At 47.7% G+C, this 22724-nt stretch overlaps 1 protein-coding gene across 2 annotated transcripts in view; it reads right to left on the bottom strand.

Moving 5' to 3' along the window:
* GPR83 (G protein-coupled receptor 83) overlaps positions 1 to 22724 on the bottom strand; it is a 122873-nt gene that overhangs the window by 20697 nt on the left and 79452 nt on the right. For both annotated transcript variants that reach the window (XM_089655631.1, XM_089655630.1), the window contains exon 3: positions 6988 to 7121. In XM_089655631.1, coding sequence (XP_089511757.1) covers positions 6988 to 7121 — 134 coding nt within the window. The remainder of the gene's footprint in view (positions 1 to 6987; positions 7122 to 22724) is intronic.

Here is a 22724-nt window from a genome sequence, read left to right as displayed (position 1 = left end):
AGGGCTACTAACATCTGATGTAAGAGGGAGGGGCTCCTAACATCTGATGTAAGAGGGAGGGGCTCCTAACATCTGATGTAAGAGGGAGGGGCTCCTAACATCTGATGTAAGAGGGAGGAGCTCCTAACATCTGATGTAAGAGGGAGGGGCTCCTAACATCTGATGTAAGAGGGAGGGGCTCCTAACATCTGATGTAAGAGGGAGGGGCTCCTAACATCTGATGTAAGAGGGAGGGGCTCCTACCATCTGATGGAAGAGGGAGGGGCTCCTAACATCTGATGGAAGAGGGAAGGGCTCCTAACATCTGATGGAAGAGGGGTTGGGTGCTCTAGACATCTGCTTATAATTAAGAGACTAATACAATTCTATGTCAGTTGAAAAGGAGGGTCGCACACAGCTGGTATCATCCGCAAGAAACTTTTTTGGAGACTGCTCAGACAGAACACCATGGCAGAACCATGTACTATGTCTGTCTGAACAGTCTCCTGTTCTTTGGTCCTTGTGAACGATACCAGTGTTGTGTGACCCTCATTTTCAGACATGCCTCAGTGGGCTCTGTGTTGGTCTGCACCTGCCTTTCACAACTTAAGTCTTAAGTTATTCCTAAAATCAATAATAATTGAATGCAGAAGCAAATATGTAATATTCTAAAGAGTAGATACATTTACAGTATATAGTCTTACAGATACAACCGGCCCTTTAAGGGCAACAATAATGCTGATGTGGTTCATGATGTTTGACACCCCTGATATATTGCATATTACCTTGAATCCAAAATATAATAACACAAGAAGCACATACACTGAGTGCCCATTCTGTAATTGGGAGGCTGGATTCAGGACGTTGCAATAACACTTTAAATATTCTAAAGTGTCTCATAAACAACATTACACTATGTGATTATATTGCTTGAAAAGCCTCTTTCCCATGTGCTGGAAGATCAAGACCCCATTGCAGCTTCTTTATAAAGCCAGTACTCACAAGATAGCAGCCTGTAAAGTCAGCAGAAACCAGGGATGCTATGCTCCTGGTGAGTTCATTATATATATTTAATGAACCTCACTTCATTATCTAAAAGTTATGTAGAATCCCATAGGTAGGCTTTTCCTTTTCTTTGCACGTGTATACATTTCAAACATGCTCATATAATTAGCACCTAATGATCAAGGGATTCGTCAGCAAACCACATTTAGTATGATAATCACCCCAGCATACAAAAATTAGTCTGGCTGAACTAATAAGGCTTGCCAAGTAGTGGAGTTTAAAAAGAGATTTTCCATGTATAAGATGTAGGACAAGTGTAGTGCAGATGTGAATGTGTGTTTGTTACCAATGTTTTCTCTCATTTCAGCAATCATTCTAGTCTCTAGACATGTGAGATTTGTTTCATTACAAATCAAAATTTGGACAAAATTTGCATGATTCTGAGATTTGGATACATCTCAATAGTAATGAATCTCAACTAATGCAAAACAAAATCATAACAAAATCATTGAATTCCTATTCATTTGCTTCATTCAGATGACATGATGTGATAGTTTGGACCTTCTGTTAACATTTGAAGCATCCAAAATAATGTATACAACATGACGGATGATCTGCATTGATTCTGATCCCTTCGTTTTTATTCTAGTGAGTATTCTATTAGGATTCTTTTTGTTTTGTTTTCTGTTGAACATGAGAGACCTTTCATTTAATTTGTAAGTGCATGACCCAACAAACAAAGTCAGTTAGGAATGGGGTAAATAATTCAACTTAAAACAGAGCACCACGCAAAAGTGGAAGTTCCGCTTAAAGGACTGCTCCCCCGCTCCCCATTAAGGATTGGCACCTTTGGGGAGCGGGGGGGACAGGTACCCACTCCCACTTCTGGTCTGATCGCCGAGGCGATCGGAAGCAGAAGGTGTCCACCCTCCCTCCCTGTAGTCTTTTGTGACACGTGACAGGTCCCAGAAGACTACAGGACCAGTCATGAAGTGCAGCACTACTTGCGCATGTGCAGTGGGTACCCGGCTGAGCAGCCGCAAGCTGTCACAGCCGGGTGCCCACACTGAAGATGCCTGCCTCCTGGAATCCAGGACGGCCGGTGAAACGGGCTGCGGGGGACACACCACAGGACCGAGGGACAGGTGAGTGGCTGTTTTTGTAGCTGCTGACTTTTATTTTTTGACAGGGTGAATGGAACTCCACTTTATTAACATATCCGGTTCCCGCCCAGCCTATGGCGGAATGGTGGCCGGCAAAAACCCTCACCTTTTCAGGTGGACGCCATATGGTGTCCTTTTGGGCATGCGCAGTTCGCGCCTGCAGAGCCACGCGGCGGCACGATCTGTCTGCCATGTACCTCAGACACGGCCAATGACAGATCTGGGTACCGGCCCTGTTGCCAGTACCATGTGACCAATCACAGCAGGTCACATGACAATTGTATACAATAGATGGCTTCATTCATGCCATCCATTGTATACTAGTGTGTCTAGCTGTGAATGGTCACAGCACAAGCTCTGCCAATCACAACCCAGCTGTGTCATGTGATTAGCCATGGCCAAATCATAGCTAAGCACAAAAAAAAAACCCTGAATGAATTGATGCCATTCAGGTTAATGCTTGCTTATAGCAAAGTAATTCTTTGCTATAAGCAAATTGTGTAAAAAAAAAGAAAAAAAAAATACTGATCACTTCCCCAAAGTAGTACAATGTTACTATGGTAACATTGTACTACTTTGGTCATAGTGAAATATGAAAATAAAATCTTAAAAAAAAGTAATAAAAAATTAAAAATAATAAAAAAATTATATATTTTTTTTTCATACTGTCACTAGTCAGTGTCCCTGATCACCGCCATGCCAGTTATATGATGACGCTGTACTGCACTGGTGACAGTATGTAAAAAAAAAAAAACTGTGAAAATAATTTTTTTAATTTTATCATTTTCCAAAAAATTATGACAAAATAAATACAACTTTAAAAAACTCGCCATGCCTCTTATGAAGTAAATCGGACTGTCTACTCTACAAAAAGGGGTCATTTGGGGGATACCTGTACTGTCCTGATATTCTTGGACCTCAAGAAATTAGATTGGCCGTCAGTACTTCAGGATTGATCAATATTCAGATCTATACCATAGTTTGTGAACTCTATAACTTTCCTGCAGACTAAATAATACATCCTAATTTGGGTTATTTTCACCAAAGACATGTAGTAGAATACATCTTGGCCTAAATTTATGAACAACAATTATTTATCTGCAAACTTTTATAACAGAAACAAAGAAAAACGTGTTTATTTTCAAAATGTTCTTTGTTAATTTAGCAAAAAATAAAAACCCCGGCGGTGATTAAATACCACCAAAAGAAAGCTCTAGTTGTGTGAAGAAAATGATAAAATTTTAGTTTGAGTACAATGTTGTATGACCGCGCAATTGTCATTCAAAGTGTGAGAGCGCTGAAACCTGAAAAATGGCCTGGGCAGGAAGGGGGTAAAAGTGCCCTGTATGGAAGTGGATAAATGAATGCATATTAAATACTTACAGTAAAACGAATATAGCCAGTGTTCCAAAATAACAATAGAATGTTTGAAAATATGAATCGGTTTGGAACAACACATATATGTACTTGAACTATGAAAGGTTTTACCCCCTTCATGACCATGCCATTTTTTGCTATTTAGCACTGTGGTCATTTAACTGGTAATTGCTCAGTCATGCAATATTGTACGCAAATTACATATTTATTATTTCTGTCACACAAATAGAGCTTTATTTTTGGTGCCATTTGCTCACCACTGGGTTTTTTTAAATATTTTATTATATAAATAAAAAAGACCAAAAATTTTTGAAAAAAAAAAACTTTTTTACTTTTCAGTTATAAAAATTATACAATAAAAAAGATTTAAAAATCTAATTTCTTCATAAACTTAGGCCAAAGTGTATTCTGCTACATGTCTTTGGTAAAACAAAAGTGTATATGATTGGTTTGTGCAAAAGTTATAGCGTCTGAAAACTACAGTATATACTGGGATTTTTATATATATATATTTTTTTAATACTAGTAAAGTTGGCAATCAGTGACTTATAGTGGGACTTTGATAGTGCAGCAGGCAATTTGACACTAGCTGATGCTGGCTGGAAGGTACACTAACTGCGTAACTGACACGGACATCATCAGTGACACTAATACATCAATCAGTGCTAATACTATACACTGTCACTGTAATAATGACACTGGCTGGGAAGGGGTTAACATCTAGGGGCAATCAAAGGGTTAACTGTGTGCCAAGCAATGTGTAATGCGTGCTGATTTTTACTAAATAGCTGTTTGTTCCTTCTTTATTCTTTGCAGGGAGAAGAAACAAACAGGATTGTTCCCTCTGTGCAGAGCCCTGTGTGGTTTGTCAACACAGGGCTCTGGGCAGTGGTTGGATACAGCCAACCAGCAGGTCTCAGCCATGAGCCATTGGCTCAAACCTATATAAATAGCAAAACAGTGCAGCGCATAAAATGTCTATCCAAATAAGTAATATTCCAAATCAATGAGAGAAAATATGCAAATAAATGTTTTCTAAAAGTGCCAAGTACAAAAGAATATATATAACAGTCCTTCCAATGTGAATCTGTATGCGTGCAGTGCCAACCAAGACACACTGTTCAAATCCACCAAGTGCTCCTCTCCAGTGCGGGGTCCTCCACTACCATGCACTCACCAGAAAGCTACTTGGTCAGTAGCATGTAACTTCTCACTAACAGATCCTAATTATTTACTTTCCAGTGCTGTTACAGACCCGGCTTGGAACTTGGAAAAAAGGGGCTCACCACATGGAGCCCCAGAATTTGTATATAGTGTAGTAATAATTTAATAATCATAAAAGCATTACATATGAAAAAAAATTTCCATGTGGAGGAACATTAACAATCGTGGTCACAGATACCAAGTCACACTTACCCTTGGTATCCCTTGGTCCCCTAACGTGTTTCGTCACTTCCGGACTTCATCTTAAGATACATGCACGGTAACCGGAAGTGCCGTCGCTGCCTTTTCGATTGCTGGAAAAACGTGGTTTCTATGCCCATTCTTTGCAGGGCTTGTTCTGTGCTACTCAGAGAGCTGAAAGTTGCTAACCCCAATGTAAGTGTATATTAAAATGTATCCCTATACTCGGAAATCTGTTCTAAGAGTTTTCTTCATCTTTATGAGGATTATGGAGGATGGACTCCTGAAGTGAAAGAATTTGAAAACAATACTGTTACCAGAGTTATTGGCTAAGCCTATGAATACTCCCAGAGGGAGTATCACTACTTGGATTGTTCACGGAGTGTTCACTGTATGAATTGTAGTGGTCACTGAGTGTTCACTGAATTATTGAAGTGCTCACTTAAAGAAGCATTCACCTTAAGATTTGATTTTGTTCACTGTTTACTATAATTACTATATTTAAATATAATTTTCTTTTCTTCTTTTTTTTTTTTTTTTTGCTGTTTGTTTGTAATATCACCATTAATCACGATTTGAGTGGTTTGGAATTTGCACAGATTTGATTTTGCACTTTATAAGAGTACTTGAATATTTGGAAGATAATGCACTATACTGTATAGTATTTCATTTTTTCGAGGTATCACAAGGATTATTTTAGGATTGGAATCCTTCCTACTGGATTTATTTTGGATATATTTTTGACTTAGGGAATTTTTGGACTTGAATTTTTGAATTTTTGGACTTTAATGGGACACTTGATTGACTATTGATTTTTGTATGGATTGATTTATCTATTTAATTTGGAATTATTTGGTTAAGTATATTCACGGGTAGGATGACAGAAAGGTTGTATTATTACCATATTTTTCGCCGTATAAGACGCACCTGACCATAAGACGCACCTAGGTTTTAGAGGCAGAAAACAGGAAAAAAAAAATTCTGAACTAATGGACTGCAGACATAGTACAGGAGATGACCAGAGACTGCAGACACAGTACAGGAGATGACCAGAGACTGCGGACAGCACAGGGATGACCAGAGACTGCGGACAGCACAGGGATGACCAGAGACTGCGGACAGCACAGGGATGACCAGAGACTGCGGACAGTACAGGAGATGACCAGAAACTGCGGACAGCACAGGGATGACCAGAGACTGCAGACAGCACAGGGATGACCAGAGACTGCGGACAGCACAGGGATGACCAGAGACTGCGGACAGCACAGGGATGACCAGAGACTGCAGACAGCACAGGGATGACTGCTGACCTTTGGGGAGGTGGGGAGCGGGTACCTGAATTTGACAGGTACCCGCTCTTACTTCCGCAGAGTTTTTGATCTTACCTGTTCCTCGATCCAGCCGCGCGCTGTCTTCCCGGCTTCTGTAATGGCGCTCGGCATGACAGCCGGGTTCCCAATGCGCATGAGCGAGAAGCACTTGCGCTTTGTGATTGGTCCGGCGGCTTCTGGGATCTGTCATGTGTCCCAGGTACCGCCTTACCATTCACAAAAAGCACCGCTTCTCGTGCATGTGCACTTGGCACCCGGCTGTCATGCCCAGTGCCCACACTACAGAAGCCGGGAAGATAGCACGCCGCTGGATAGAGGAACAGGTAAGGTCCCGCTGCAGAGCTGAGCGGCCAGCCCGGTATTCTGACACGGCCGCGGTGGAAATACCGGACCGGCCGCTCCATATTCGCCTTATAAGACACACTGACATTTCCCCCCCAGTTTTGGGGAAGAAAAAGTGCGTCTTAAACGGCAAAAAATACGGTATATGGATACACTACCAAAATAATGAATCGCTCTGAAACCAAATCGTTCTAACATAATGATTAAGACTAAATGAAATTATTTACTTAACAAATAAAGCCGAAACAAATGTTTCTGTCATGTGCATTCTACTAGTCTCTCGCAATGTCATGCTAATGTAAAAGCGTCAAAACTTCTAGTACAGTTTGGGCAAGAGAAAACATTGAGAAGAGGTCAATCCGAAGTACGCGGCTGACCTGGCTTACCTATATTCAAAGGTGAAGAGAGTTTGGTAAATTGCGTGCGGCAGAGAGAAACAGGACGCCATTATCCAGATGATGGCAATGTAAGCCACCCCTCTAACAGTCGATATCCGTGGCTTTAATGGATGCATGATAACCTGGAAATTGAAAAAGAGAATCTGTTTACAGACTAACGCCATACAAATGTTGTTGGTTTTGACCACGGTTATTGCTTTGTCCCCATAAGGGGAAATCTTACTTCACGTTCTGTCATGGTGGCAACTAGAGATGAGCGAAGTATTCAAAAATTCGATTCGGCTGATTCGGCGAATTCGAGGAATAAATTCGATTCGATGCGAATATATTCGCTGCGATTTTAACTTATAAAAGGGTGTTTCTAGGCTTCAGAGAGCCTTTATATTAGTGCAGAACACTGTACCTTTAATTTAAATGCCCTTGGAGTCTGCTGGGGAAGAGAAATAATACTGTCATTCAGTATGACATGCAGATGAGTGCCGTCGATCTTAGAATCACCGCACACTTCACTCATTAGGGCAGTCACGGGGCCAAAACCAGAGTGTGGAGCCACAGTGCGGCGGTGGAGACAGCAGCAATGGGAGGCCATACAGCACCCTATGACAAAAATGGAACCCACCAGCAGTGTGAGGAGACCTGAAAGTGGCACATGGCAGAGTGTGGCGATGGAGACAGCAGCAATGGGAGGCCGTACAGGGACCCATGACACACTCTGGACCTGGCAGCAGCATTAGGAGGCGGTACAGGGGCCCATGGCAGATTACGGGCCTGGCAGCAGCAATGGGAGGCCCGTAATCTGCCAGCACCCTATGACAAAATGGAACACACCAGCAGTGTGAGGAGACCTGAAAGTGGCACATGGCAGAGTGTGGCGATGGAGACAGCAGCAATGGGAGGCCGTACAGGGACCCATGAGAGACTCTGGACCTGGCAGCAGCATGAGGAGGCGGTACAGGGGCCCATGGCAGATTACGGGCCTGGCAGCAGCAATGGGAGGCCCGTAATCTGCCAGCACCCTATGACAAAATGGAACCCACCAGCAGTGTGAGGAGACCTGAAAGTGGCACATGTTTGGGGCATGATTCATGGCGGATTTAGTCAGTTGTGTCAGGAACTGGTGGTTTGAACTCCAGACTAATCCACGCCTGATTCATTTTCACAAACGTGAGTCTCTCCACACTTTGGGTGGACAGTCGTGTCCTCCGCGGAGTTACAATACCTCCTGCCGCACTAAACACGCGCTCCGATGCCACGCTACTGGCCGGGCATGACAGCCTTTCAAGGGCAAATTCAGCTAGTTGGGGCCAAAGGTCAAGTTTCGTTGCCCAGTAGTCAAGGGGATTGTCTACCTCGGTTGGCAGGGTGCTGTCCAAGTAGGCCCAAGCCTGTTGTTTGAGGTCCTGCTCCAGGTCCACCTGATGCTGCTGCTGCTGCGGCTGGTTAGTAGTTTCCTCACTGCGCTGGTGAAGAAAGCTACTCATCATCGACTGCAGACTGAGGCAGCCGCTGCTGGTGGAGCTGCCACTGCTCCTACCACCCCACCCCTCCCCTGCTGCCATGGCAGTGGAACGCGAGCGCACAGGGCCCACAGTGTCTGAGGATGGACGTTGGCGCAGAAAGGCAGAGACCAGCTGACTATATAGGTGGTTTTTATAGTACTTTATTTTGGCCTCCCTCTCAGCAGGTGTGAAAAAGGCCACCATTTTTGAACGGTAGCGAGGGTCCAACAAGGTGGACAGCCAAAAGTCATCCCTCTGTCTGATGGTTATTATTCGGCTGTCGCTACGCAAGCAACCGAGCATGCTATGGGCCATTTGTGCCAAGGAATGCGAGGGACTCCCTGCCTCCATCTCCACAGCATACTGCCACGGTGCGTCTGGGTCCTCTGTCTCCTCCTCCTCCTCCTCTACCAGATGCTCCTGCTCCTCCACTCCTGTCCGCCGAGTGGAAAAACCACCCATTTCACTCAATAATTCCTGAGCACCAATGTCCTCCTCTACCTCCTCCTCTTCTTCCTGTCCTGCCCCCACAGGGGTCATGTGGCGTTGAGATCTGTGCGCCACGTCTACCGCACCCTGACCAGCCATTGTTAACAGCATTTGTTCCAGGACATGCAACAGAGGAATGACGTCGTTCATCCCATAGTCCTGCCGACTCACGAATAGCGTGGCCTCCTCAAAGGCCCTGAGCAAGCGGCAGGTGTCACGCATGAGCTGCCAATGGCTGACATCTAAGTTACACAGGGAGTACCTTTATCCGCTTGTAACATCAGGAAATCTGTGATGGCCTTTCGCTGTTCGTAAAGGCGGTCTAACATATGTAGGGTTGAATTCCACCTTGTTGCAACGTCACAGCATGAGGAGTCGGTACGGGGGCCCATGGCAGATTACGGGCCTGGCAGCAGCAATGGGAGGCCCGTAATCTGCCAGCACCCTATGACAAAAAATGTAACACACCAGCAGTGTGAGGAGACCTGAAAGTGGCACATGGCAGAGTGTGGCGATGGAGACAGCAGCAATGGGAGGCCGTACAGGGACCCATGAGAGACTCTGGACCTGGCAGCAGCATGAGGAGGCGGTACGGGGGCCCATGGCAGATTACGGGCCTGGCAGCAGCAATGGGAGGCCCGTAATCTGCCAGCACCCTATGACAAAAAATGGAACACACCAGCAGTGTGAGGAGACCTGAAAGTGGCACATGGCAGAGTGTGGCGATGGAGACAGCAGCAATGGGAGGCCGTACAGGGACCCATGAGAGACTCTGGACCTGGCAGCAGCATGAGGAGGCGGTACGGGGGCCCATGGCAGATTACGGGCCTGGCATCAGCAATGGGAGGCCTGTAATCTGCCAGCACCCTATGACAAAAAATGTAACACACCAGCAGTGTGAGGAGACCTGAAAGTGGCACATGGCAGAGTGTGGCGATGGAGACAGCAGCAATGGGAGGCCGTACAGGGACCCATGAGAGACTCTGGACCTGGCAGCAGCATGAGGAGGCGGTACAGGGGCCCATGGCAGATTACGGGCCTGGCAGCAGCAATGGGAGGCCCGTAATCTGCCAGCACCCTATGACAAAAAATGGAACACACCAGCTGTGTGAGGAGACCTGAAAGTGGCACATGGCAGAGTGTGGCGATGGAGACAGCAGCAATGGGAGGCCGTACAGGGACCCATGAGAGACTCTGGACCTGGCAGCAGCATGAGGAGGCGGTACAGGGGCCATTGGCAGATTAGGGGCCTGGCAGCAGCAATGGGAGGCCCGTAATCTGCCAGCACTCTATGACAAAATGGAACACACCAGCAGTGTGAGGAGACCTGAAAGTGGCACATGGCATGACACACTGTGGACCTGGCAGCAGCATGAGGAGGCGGTACAGGGGCCCATGGCAGATTACAGGCCTGGCAGCAGCAATGGGAGGCCCGTAATCTGCCAGCACCCTATGACAAAAAATGGAACACACCAGCAGTGTGTGAGGAGACCTGAAAGTGGCACATGGCAGAGTGTGGCGATGGAGACAGCAGCAATGGGAGGCCGTACAGGGACCCATGAGAGACTCTGGACCTGGCAGCAGCATGAGGAGGCGGTACAGGGGCCCATGGCAGATTACAGGCCTGGCAGCAGCAATGGGAGGCCCGTAATCTGCCAGCACCCTATGACAAAAAATGGAACACACCAGCAGTGTGTGAGGAGACCTGAAAGTGGCACATGGCAGAGTGTGGCGATGGAGACAGCAGCAATGGGAGGCCGTACAGGGACCCATGAGACACTGTGGACCTGGCAGCAGCATGAGGAGGCGGTACAGGGGCCCATGGCAGATTAGGGGCCTTGCAACAGCAATGGGAGGCCCGTAATCTGCCAGCACCCTATGACAAAAAATGGAACACACCAGCAGTGTGTGAGGAGACCTGAAAGTGGCACATGGCAGAGTGTGGCGATGGAGACAGCAGCAATGGGAGGCCGTACAGGGACCCATGACACACTCTGGACCTGGCAGCAGCATGAGGAGGCGGTACAGGGGCCCACGGCAGATTACGGGCCTGGCAGCAGCAATGGGAGGCCCGTAATCTGCCAGCACCCTATGACAAAAAATGGAACACACCAGCAGTGTGAGGAGACCTGAAAGTGGCACATGGCAGAGTGTGGCGATGGAGACAGCAGCAATGGGAGGCCGTACAGGGACCCATGAGACACACTGGACCTGGCAGCAGCATGAAGAGGCAGTACAGGGGCCCACGGCAGATTACGGGCCTGGCAGCAGCAATGGGAGGCCCGTAATCTGCCAGCACCCTATGACAAAAAATGGAACACACCAGCAGTGTGAGGAGACCTGAAAGACCTGGTTAGTAGTTTCCTCACTGCGCTGGTGAAGAAAGCTACTCATCATCGACTGCAGACTGAGGCAGCCGCTGCTGGTGGTGCTTCCACTGTTCCTACCACCCCACCCCTCCCCTGCTGCCATGGCAGCGGAACGCGAGCGCACAGGGCCCACAGTGTCTGAGGATGGACGTTGGCGCACAAAGGCAGAGACCAATTGACTACATAGGTGGTTTTTATAGTACGTTATTTTGGCCTCCCTCTCAGCAGGTGTGAAAAAGGCCACCATTTTTGAACGGTAGCGAGGGTCCAACAAGGTGGACAGCCAAAAGTCATCCCTCTGTCTGATGGTTATTATTCGGCTGTCGCTACGCAAGCAAGCGAGCATGCTATGGGCCATTTGTGCCAAGGAATGCGAGGGACTCCCTGCCTCCATCTCCACAGCATACTGCCACGGTGCGTCTGGGTCCTCTGTCTCCTCCTCCTCCTCCTCTACCAGATGCTCCTGCTCCTCCACTCCTGTCCGCTGAGTGGAAAAACCACCCATTTCACTCAATAATTCCTGAGCACAAATGTCCTCCTCTACCTCCTCCTCTTCTTCCTGTCCTGCCCCCACAGGGGTCATGTGGCGTTGAGATCTGTGCGCCACGTCTACCGCACCCTGACCAGCCATTGTTAACAGCATTTGTTCCAGGACGTGCAACAGAGGAATGACGTCGTTCATCCCATAGTCCTGCCGACTCGCGAATAGCGTGGCCTCCTCAAAGGGCCTGAGCAAGCGGCAGGTGTCACGCATGAGCTGCCAATGGCTGACATCGAAGTTACACAGGGGAGTACCTTTATCCGCTTGTAACATCAGGAAATCGGTGATGGCCTTTCGCTGTTCGTAAAGGCGGTCTACCATGTGTAGGGTTGAATTCCACCTTGTTGCAACGTCGCAGATCAGGCGATGCTGTGGAATTCCGTTCTGCCGCTGCAGCTCAAGGAGGGTGTGCTTTGCGGTGTAGGAATGGCTGAAATGCATGCAAAGTTTACGTGACATTTTAAGGATGTCTTGCAGTGGGATGGTGGATTTTAGGAACCGCTTGACAACCAGATTGAACACGTGAGCCATGCATGGCGCATGGCACAACCTTCCTTGACGCAGAGCAGACACCATGTTCTTTCCGTTGTCGGTCAACATGGTTCCGATTTTCAGTTTGTGCGGAGACAGCCATCTGTCGATTTCTCTGTTCATTACACTGAGAAGTTCCTCCCCTGTGTGACTACGTTCGCCAAGGCATACCAGGTGCAGCACAGCGTGACACCGTTGCGCCCTGCACATGTGATATGCCGGTCGGGTAATGGGACTTGGCACGGGGGTGGCGGCTGAGGACACGGCGGAAGAAGAGGTGGTAGAGGCGGACATCTTTTGTGGACCAAGGATGTGCAAACGTGGAGGCAAAAGCGGCGTGACCTGTCCAAGTTGCTGGTGCGGCTGTGCCGGCACCACGTTCACCCAGTGGGCCGTAAATGACATGTACTGTCCCTGACCGTAGTTACAGCTCCACACGTCGGCGCTGCCGTGCACTTTGGCAGAGACCGACATGCTCAAAGACTGGCCCACCATCTCTTCTACATGTGAATGCAGGGCTGGCACTGCCTTTTTGGCGAAGAAATGACGGCTTGGCACTCTCCACCGAGGCGCGGCACAAGCCATCATTTCTCGGAAAGGTGCTGAGTCCACCACTTGGAAAGGGAGGGACTGCAGCACCAGCAACTTGGACAGGAGGACGTTCAGCTTCTGCACCGTCGGGTGCGTGCTCGCAAACTGTTGTCTCTTGGAAACGGATTCCAAGAAAGACTGCTGACGGAATCCGTGAAGAGGAGTAGCAGGAGAAGGAGCATCTGAACGAGCGGAAGATGCCAACGAGCGACAACTCCCCTCAGCAGAGGTGTTGGAGCCTTGACTGGCTGATAGAGGGCGATTGACGTCGGGTGACGGAGCAAGTAACGGAGCGGGTGATGGAGCGGGGGCTGGGGCAGGCAGAACCGCCGTATCTTTATCACGGTTTTCCCAGGCCACCAAATGGCGACGCTGCCATATGCTGCCGCAACGCTGTAGTCCCAACATGGGCCCCCTGGCCAAGCTTGACTTTCTGGCCACATAGTCGACATACGGTTACGTTTACTTCCTCGGGCGGCTTGACGAAAAATTGCCACACCGCCGAGTAGGAAACTTTGCCCCCGATACTCCTCACTGGCTGACTGCTACTTCCTCCGTGCACACCGGCACCACTACTGGCCGTGGTGGTAGGCTGCAGTGGAGCTGGTGCTCTACTCTGTGGCCGTTTGCCTCCACTGACACTGCTGCGACCCTGCTGCCTCCTGGGCAACCCACCGACTGTTTTGCTCGCTGCCAAGCTGCCACCCTCTTCTCCTGATGATGCGGAAGCAATAGCCTGATGACGACGAGGCTGCCAAGTGCGATCAGCCTCATCATCATCAATTAGGGTCTCCGCCTCACTACTAGCCCCCTCGGCTGCGTGTGGGTCAGGAGACAGACCTGTCTCTAGACCGGCTACCGAGCCACTCTCCTCGCCACTACTTCTTCGCCTGGCTGCTGAAGAGGCGGATGTCTCCCCCCGTTCCTGACCGCCCTCTGTTAGCTCTTCCTCACTGTACAGTGGGGCTGAGCCCACAGCATGCGATACTTCGCTTGGTGAGGGAACACCAAAGGACAGGGGCAGGTCGAGGACACGTGATTTCAGTGGGCTTGCTCCCGGGCCATGCCAACTAACGGTTGTGTCTGACGTACCAACCGACCGTTGGCTGTAGGTGTCAGAGGTGACCTGGGAAGAGGAAGACGACCGAGCCAACCAATCGATGACGGCAGGGTTGTCGGTGGAGACACAACCGCTGGATGACACCGGGAGCAATGGCCTCTGGCTGCGACTAGTGCTGCCTCGACCCCTTCCTCTGCTGCCACGTCTGCTCGCTCCTAAAACATTGCCTCCTCTGCCACTCCTCTGCATGTTGTCTGACATACTCTTTAATTCAACGATTATGTGTCCCTGAGTAACAATTCTGTGTCCCTGAGTAACAATTCTGTGTCTGTCCCTGAGTAACAATTCTGTGTCCCTGAGTAACAATTCTGTGTCCCTCAGTAACAATTCTATGTCCCTCAGTAACATTTCTGTGTCCCTCAGTAACAATTCTGTGTCCCTCAGTAACAATTCTGTGTCTGTCCCTGAGTAACAATTCTGTGTCCCTCAGTAACAATTCTGTGTCCCTCAGTAACAATTCTGTGTCTGTCCCTGAGTAACAATTGTGTGTCCCTCAGTAACAATTCTGTGTCCCTCAGTAACAATTCTGTGTCCCTCAGTAACAATTCTGTGTCTGTCCCTGAGTAACAATTCTGTGTCCCTCAGTAACAATTCTGTTTCCCTCAGTAACAATTCTGTGTCTGTCCCTGAGTAACAATTCTGTGTCCCTGAGTAACAATTCGGTGTCCCTGAGTAACAATTCGGTGTCCCTCAGTAACAATTCTGTGTCCCTCAGTAACAATTCTGTGTCTGTCCCTCAGTAACAATTCTGTGTCTGTCCCTGAGTAACAATTCTGTGTCCCTGAGTAACAATTCTGTGTCCCTCAGTAACAATTCTGTGTCCCTCAGTAACAATTCTGTGTCTGTCCCTGAGTAACAATTCTGTGTCTGTCCCTCAGTAACAATTCTGTGTCCCTCAGTAACAATTCTGTGTCCCTCAGTAACAATTCTGTGTCCCTCAGTAACAATTCTGTGTCCCTGAGTAACAGTTCTGTGTCCCTGAGTAACAATTCTGTATCCCTCAGTAACAATTCTGTGTCCCTCAGTAACAATTCTGTGTCTGTTCCTGAGTAACAATTCTGTGTCTGTCCCTGAGTAACAATTCTGTGTCTGTCCCTCAGTAACAATTCTGTGTCCCTCAGTAACAATTCTGTGTCCCTGAGTAACAATTCTGTGTCCCTGAGTAACGATTCTGTGTCCCTGAGTAACAATTCTGTGTCCCTCAGTAACGATTCTGTGTCCCTCAGTAACAATTCTGTGTCCCTGAGTAACAATTCTGTGTCCCTGAGTAACAATTCTGTGTCCCTGAGTAACAATTCTGTGTCTGTCCCTGAGTAACAATTCTGTGTCTGTCCCTGAGTAACAATTCTGTGTCCCTGAGTAACAATTCTGTGTCCCTCAGTAACAATTCTGTGTCCCTCAGTAACAATTCTGTGTCTGTTCCTGAGTAACAATTCTGTGTCTGTCCCTGAGTAACAATTCTGTGTCTGTCCCTCAGTAACAATTCTGTGTCCCACAGTAACAATTCTGTGTCCCTGAGTAACAATTCTGTGTCCCTGAGTAACGATTCTGTGTCCCTGAGTAACAATTCTGTGTCCCTCAGTAACGATTCTGTGTCCCTCAGTAACAATTCTGTGTCCCTGAGTAACAATTCTGTGTCCCTGAGTAACAATTCTGTGTCTGTCCCTGAGTAACAATTCTGTGTCTGTCCCTGAGTAACAATTCTGTGTCCCTGAGTAACAATTCTGTGTCCCTGAGTAACAATTCTGTGTCCCTGAGTAACAATTCTGTGTCTGTCCCTGAGTAACAATTCTGTGTCTGTCCCTGAGTAACAATTCTGTGTCTGTCCCTGAGTAACAATTCTGTGTCTGTCCCTCAGTAACAATTCTGTGTCCCTCAGTAACAATTCTGTGTCCCTCAGTAACAATTCTGTGTCCCTCAGTAACAATTCTGTGTCCCTCAGTAACAATTCTGTGTCTGTCGCCTCAGTAACAATTCTGTGTCTGTCCCTGAGTAACAATTCTGTGTATGTCCCTGAGTAACAATTCTGTGTCCCTCAGTAACAATTCTGTGGCCCTAAGTAACGTTTCTGTGGCCCTAAGTAACATTTCTGTGGCCCTAAGTAACGATTCTGTGGCCCTAAGTAAAGTTTATGTGGCCCTAAGTAACGTTTCTGTGGCCCTAAGTAACGATTCTGTGGCCCTAAGTAACGATTCTGTGGCCCTAAGTAACGTTTCTGTGGCCCTAAGTAACGTTTCTGTGGCCCTAAGTAACGATTCTGTGGCCCTAAGTAACGATTCTGTGGCACTAAGTAACGTTTCTGTGGCCCTAAGTAACGTTTCTGTGGCCCTAAGTAACGATTCTGTTGCCCTAAGTAAAGTTTCTGTGGCCCTAAGTAACGTTTCTGTGGCCCTAAGTAACGATTCTGTGGCCCTAAGCAACGTTTCTGTGGCCCTAAGTAACGTTTCTGTGGCCCTAAGTAACGATTCTGTGGCCCTAAGTAACGTTTCTGTGGCCCTAAGTAACGTTTCTGTGGCCCTAAGTAACGTTTCTCTGGCCCTAAGTAACGTTTCTGTGTCCCTAAGTAACGTTTCTGTGTCCCTAAGTAACGTTTCTGTGTCCCTAAGTAACCTTTCTCTGGCCCTAAGTAACGTTTCTGTGTCCCTAACTCTCTCTCTCAATACAGACAGCTCTGCCTCTCTTGAATGACTGGAGGCAAATGGAGAATTCTAAAATGGCCGCCATTTATAGCTCGACCATTACACAGTGCTGGCTGGCTGGCTGCTGATTGGCTAATGCGATCACATGTCATGAATGAATGCATTATGGGTCAGCGCGCCTTGTCTGCGCGCCTTCCCAGACATCCCCGCTCCGTCGCCGCCATTTTAGGAAAAATTTCGATTCGTGCATCCGAAGTCTGCTAATTTTCGGATTCGTCGCGAATCGAAATTTTCCTAATATTCGAAACGAATTCCACTTCGCCGAGTTCGATTCGCTCATCTCTAGTGGCAACGTGTTCAATTCTGACAAATAGGGTGTCACTTGGACAGCAATGAAGGAGGAATGCAGTATCTGCAATGGTGATGCAGACATTAACAACCTTGAAAATGTTTCAAACTCTTTTCCATTCCAGAGTGACTTCATTAGAGAAATTTCCTCATTTCCCAGACCAGTGAAAGGAAGATAGGAAGTGAGGGGAAATCTCCCCCAAGGGGATATACTCAACAAAGTAAACCTGACATTCTAACTAAAAGTTTTCAACGGAAATGTAATGTAACAAAAAATTTAATATATTGCAGCTTACCAATCAGATGTGGTGGCTGCATTAGTTTTATTTATATATTTATTTATTGGGGGGGGGGGTCCTCCTCAGTTTCACCTGGTGATCTGACTAGTAACTCACCTCCTGTATTAGAGTGCCCCCACTCTGGATGAAGGAGCACAGGGGGCACCTTTGGACAACAGCATTGTCAGTCTGGGGGAGGGGAGTGTTAAATGGACTAGCAGATTTACATAACAACACTAACAAACTGAAGCCACGTTCCAGCTAACACTTTATATTTTGTTAAAGCAATTTTTTTTTCATTTGACATAAAGGTTTTACATAAATAAAATAAAAAATCTTATCATTGTAAGTACCCCTTCCAGTGTTAAATGGTTTGACTCAACCCTGTGACTGATACATCTGTGGGGGGAGCTTGTTCTGTTAAAAAAAAACAACAGACTTACTGACTGGATCAGCAGGTGAACACAAGAAAAAAAAGAGAACGAATGCAGCCTCACATCTAAGAACTGGTAATCTGCAATATAATACATGTTTGCTTTTGAGTTTAATAATGCTTTAAGGGCAAAGGTACATAGCTACATAGTTAGTCTGGCTGAAAAAAGACAAAAGTCCATTCTGTTCAACCACAAAAAAATAGTTATAATCCTATACCCACACTTGATCCAGAGGAAAGTAAAACACCCAGCAAAAGCATGAATCAATTTGCTCCTGCAGGGGAAAAAATTCCTTCCTGATCCCCCGAGAGGCAATCGGATATTCCCTGGATCAACTATACCTATAAATGTTAGTGTTCAGTTATATTCTGTGTATCTAAGAAATAATCCAGGACTTTTTTGAAGAAATTCACTGAGCTGGCCAGAACCAACTCTTGAGGGAGTCTATTCCACATTTTCGCAGCTCTCACTGTGAAGAAACCTTTCCGTGTTTGGAGATTAAATTTATTTTCTTCCAGACGTAAAGAGTGCCCCCTTGTCCTCTGTGATGACCTCAGGGTGAATAGCTCTACACCGAGTTCACTATATGAACCACTGATGTATTTATACATGTTGATCATATCCCCCCTTAATCTCCTCTTCTCAAGAGAGAATAAATTCAGTTCCTCTAATCTTTCCTCATAGCTGATCTCCTCCATGCCTCTTATCAGTTTGGTTGCCCTTCTCTGTACTTTCTCCAGTTCCTTAATGTTCTTTTTGTGAATTGGTGCCCAAAACTGAACTGCATATTCCAGATGAGGTGTTACTAATGATTTGTACCGGGGTAATATGATATCTCTCTCTCTGGAGTCTATACCTCTTTTAATACAAGAGAGGATTTTGCTCGCTTTAGAAACCGCAGCTTGGCATTGCATGCCATTATTAAGCTTGTGATCTACCAGAACCCCCAGATCCTTCTCTACCATTGATTCCCCCAGTTGTACCCCCCCTAGTATGTATGATGCATGCATATTCTTAGCCCCCAAGTGCATAACCTTACATTTATCAACAGTAAACCTCATTTGCCACATAGTTGCCCAATTAAACATTGCATTGAGGTCGGCTTGTAAGTTGGAGACATTCTGTAAGGACGTTATTCCACTGCACAGCTTGGTGTCATCTGCAAAGACTGAAACGGGATTTTTAATCCCAGACCCTATATCGTTTATAAATATATTAGGAAGTAAGGGTCCCAACACTGAACCTTGGGGTACACCACTGACAACTAGAGATGAGCGAATCGAACATGGCGAAGTGGAATTCGTTTTGAATATTGGGAAATATTCGATTCGCGCCGAATCCGAAAATTAGCCAACTTCGGATGCACGACTCGAATTTTCCCAAAAATGGCGGCGACATGTGTGGCGACGGAGCGGGGATCTCTGGGAAGGCGCGCAGACAAGGCGCGCTGACCCATAATGCATTCATTCATGACATGTGATCGCATTAGCCAATCAGCAGCCAGCCAGCCAGCACTGTGTAATGGTGGAGCTATAAATTGCGGCCATCTTACAATTCTCCATTAGCCTGCGGTCATTCAAGAGAGACAGACCTGTCTGTATTAGGGACAGAGTTAGGGCCAGAGAGACTTTAGGGCCACAGAATCGTTACTTAGGGAAACAGAATCGTTACTTAGGGACACAGAATCGTTACTCAGGGACACAGAATTGTTAAGCAGGGACACAGAATTGTTACTCAGGGACAGACACAGAATTGTTACTGAGGGACACAGAATTGTTACTGAGGGACACAGAATTGTTACTCAGGGACACAGAATTGTTACTCAGGGACACAGAATTGTTACTGAGGGACACAGAATTGTTACTCAGGGACAGACACAGAATTGTTACTGAGGGACACAGAATTGTTACTGAGGGATACAGAATTGTTACTCAGGGACACAGAATTGTTACTCAGGGACACAGAATTGTTACTCAGGGACAGACACAGAATTGTTACTGAGGGACACAGAATTGTTACTGAGGGACACAGAATTGTTACTGAGGGACACAGAATTGTTACTCAGGGACACAGAATTGTTACTGAGGGACACAGAATTGTTACTCAGGGACACAGAATTGTTACTCAGGGACAGACACAGAATTGTTACTCAGGGACACAGAATTGTTACTGAGGGACACAGAATTGTTACTCAGGGACAGACACAGAATTGTTACTCAGGGACACAGAATTGTTACTCAGGGACACAGAATTGTTACTCAGGGACACAGAATTGTTACTCAGGGACAGACACAGAATTGTTACTCAGGGTCAGACACAGAATTGTTACTCAGGGACAGACACAGAATTGTTACTCAGGGACACAGAATTGTTACTGAGGGACACAGAATTGTTACTCAGGGACAGACACAGAATTGTTACTCAGGGACACAGAATTGTTACTCAGGGACACAGAATTGTTACTGAGGGACACAGAATTGTTACTCAGGGACAGACACAGAATTGTTACTCAGGGACACAGAATTGTTACTGAGGGACACAGAATTGTTACTCAGGGACACAGAATTGTTACTCAGGGACAGACACAGAATTGTTACTCAAGGACAGACACAGAATTGTTACTCAGGGACACAGAATTGTTACTCAGGGACACAGAATCGTTACTGAGGGACACAGAATTGTTACTGAGGGACACAGAATCGTTACTCAGGGACACAGAATTGTTACTCGGACACAGAATTGTTACTGAGGGACACAGAATTGTTACTCAGGGACAGACACAGAATTGTTACTGAGGGCCACAGAATTGTTACTCAGGGACACAGAATTGTTACTCAGGGACAGACACAGAATTGTTACTCAGGGATACAGAATTGTTACTCAGGGACACAGAATTGTTACTGAGGGACACAGAATTGTTACTGAGGGACACAGAATCGTTACTGAGGGACACAGAATTGTTACTCAGGGACACAGAATTGTTACTGAGGGACACAGAATCGTTACTCAGGGACACAGAATTGTTACTCAGGGACACAGAATTGTTACTCAGGGACACAGAATTGTTACTCAGGGACACAGAATCGTTGAATTAAAGAGTATATCAGACAACACGCAGAGGAGTGGCAGAGGAGGCAATGTTTCAGGAGCGAGCAGACGTGGCAGCAGAGGAAGGGGTCGAGGCAGCACTAGTCGCAGCCAGAGGCCAGTGCTCCCGGTGTCATCCAGCGGTCGTGTCTCTACCGACAACCCTGCCGTCATCGATTGGTTGGCTCGGTCGTCTTCCTCTTCCCAGGTCACCTCTGACACCTACAGCCAACGGTCGGTGGGTACGTCAGACACAACCGTTAGTTGGCATGGCCCGGGAGCAAGCCCACTGAAATCACGTGTCCTCGACCTGCCCCTGTCCTTTGGTGTTCCCTCACCAAGCGAAGTATCGCATGCTGTGGGCTCAGCCCCACTGTACAGTGAGGAAGAGCTAACAGAGGGCGGTCAGGAACGGGGGGAGACATCCGCCTCTTCAGCAGCCAGGCGAAGAAGTAGTGGCGAGGAGAGTGGCTCGGTAGCCGGTCTAGAGACAGGTCTATCTCCTGACCCACACGCAGCCGAGGGGGCTAGTAGTGAGGCGGAGACCCTAATTGATGATGATGAGGCTGATCGCACTTGGCAGCCTCGTCGTCATCTGCCAGGCCCATAATCTGCCATGGGCCCCTGTACCGCCTCCTCATGCTGCTGCCAGGTCCGTAATCTGTCATGGGCCCCTGTACCGCCTCCTCATGCTGCTGCCAGGTCCAGAGTGTCTCATGGGTCCCTGTACGGCCTCCCATTGCTGCTGTCTCCATCGCCACACTCTGCCATGTGCCACTTTCAGGTCTCCTCACACTGCTGGTGGGTTCCATTTTGTCATAGGGTGCTGGCAGATTACGGGCCGCCCATTGCTGCTGCCAGGCCCGTAATCTGTCATGGGCCCCTGTACTGCCTCCTCATGCTGCTGCCAGGTCCAGAGTGTGTCATGGGTCCCTGTACGGCCTCCCATTGCTGCTGTCTCCATCGCCACACTCTGCCATGTGCCACTTTCAGGTCTCCTCACACTGCTGGTGTGTTCCATTTTGTCATAGGGTGCTGGCAGATTACGGGCCTCCCATTGCTGCTGCCAGGCCCGTAATCTGTCATGGACCCCTGTACCGCCTCCTCATGCTGCTGCCAGGCCCGTAATCTGTCATGGGTCCCTGTACGGCCTCCCATTGCTGCTGTCTCCATCGCCACACTCTGCCATTTGTCACTTTCAGGTCTCCTCACACTGCTGGTGGGTTCCATTTTGTCATAGGGTGCTGGCAGATTACGGGCCTCCCATTGCTGCTGCCAGGCCCGTAATCTGTCATGGGCCCCTGTACCGCCTCCTCATGCTGCTGCCAGGTCCAGAGTGTGTCATGGGTCCCTGTACGGCCTCCCATTGCTGCTGTCTCCATCACCACACTCTGCCATGTGCCACTTTCAGGTCTCCTCACACTGCTGGTGGGTTCCATTTTGTCATAGGGTGCTGGCAGATTACGGGCCTCCCATTGCTGCTGCCAGGCCCGTAATCTGTCATGGGCCCCTGTACCGCCTCCTCATGCTGCTGCCAGGCCCGTAATCTGTCATGGGTCCCTGTACGGCCTCCCATTGCTGCTGTCTCCATCGCCACACTCTGCCATGTGCCACTTTCAGGTCTCCTCACACTGCTGGTGGGTTCCATTTTGTCATAGGGTGCTGGCAGATTACGGGCCTCCCATTGCTGCTGCCAGGCCCGTAATCTGTCATGGGCCCCTGTACCGCCTCCTCATGCTGCTGCCAGGCCCGTAATCTGTCATGGGTCCCTGTACGGCCTCCCATTGCTGCTGTCTCCA

Source organism: Staurois parvus, unplaced genomic scaffold (genome assembly GCF_062004578.1).
Source record: "Staurois parvus isolate SC_StPar_1 unplaced genomic scaffold, SC_StPar_1.0 ptg000858l, whole genome shotgun sequence".
NCBI lineage: Eukaryota > Metazoa > Chordata > Amphibia > Anura > Ranidae > Staurois > Staurois parvus.
The sequence above is the reverse complement of the archived record's forward strand: the minus strand, read 5'-3'. Positions and strand labels throughout refer to the sequence as shown.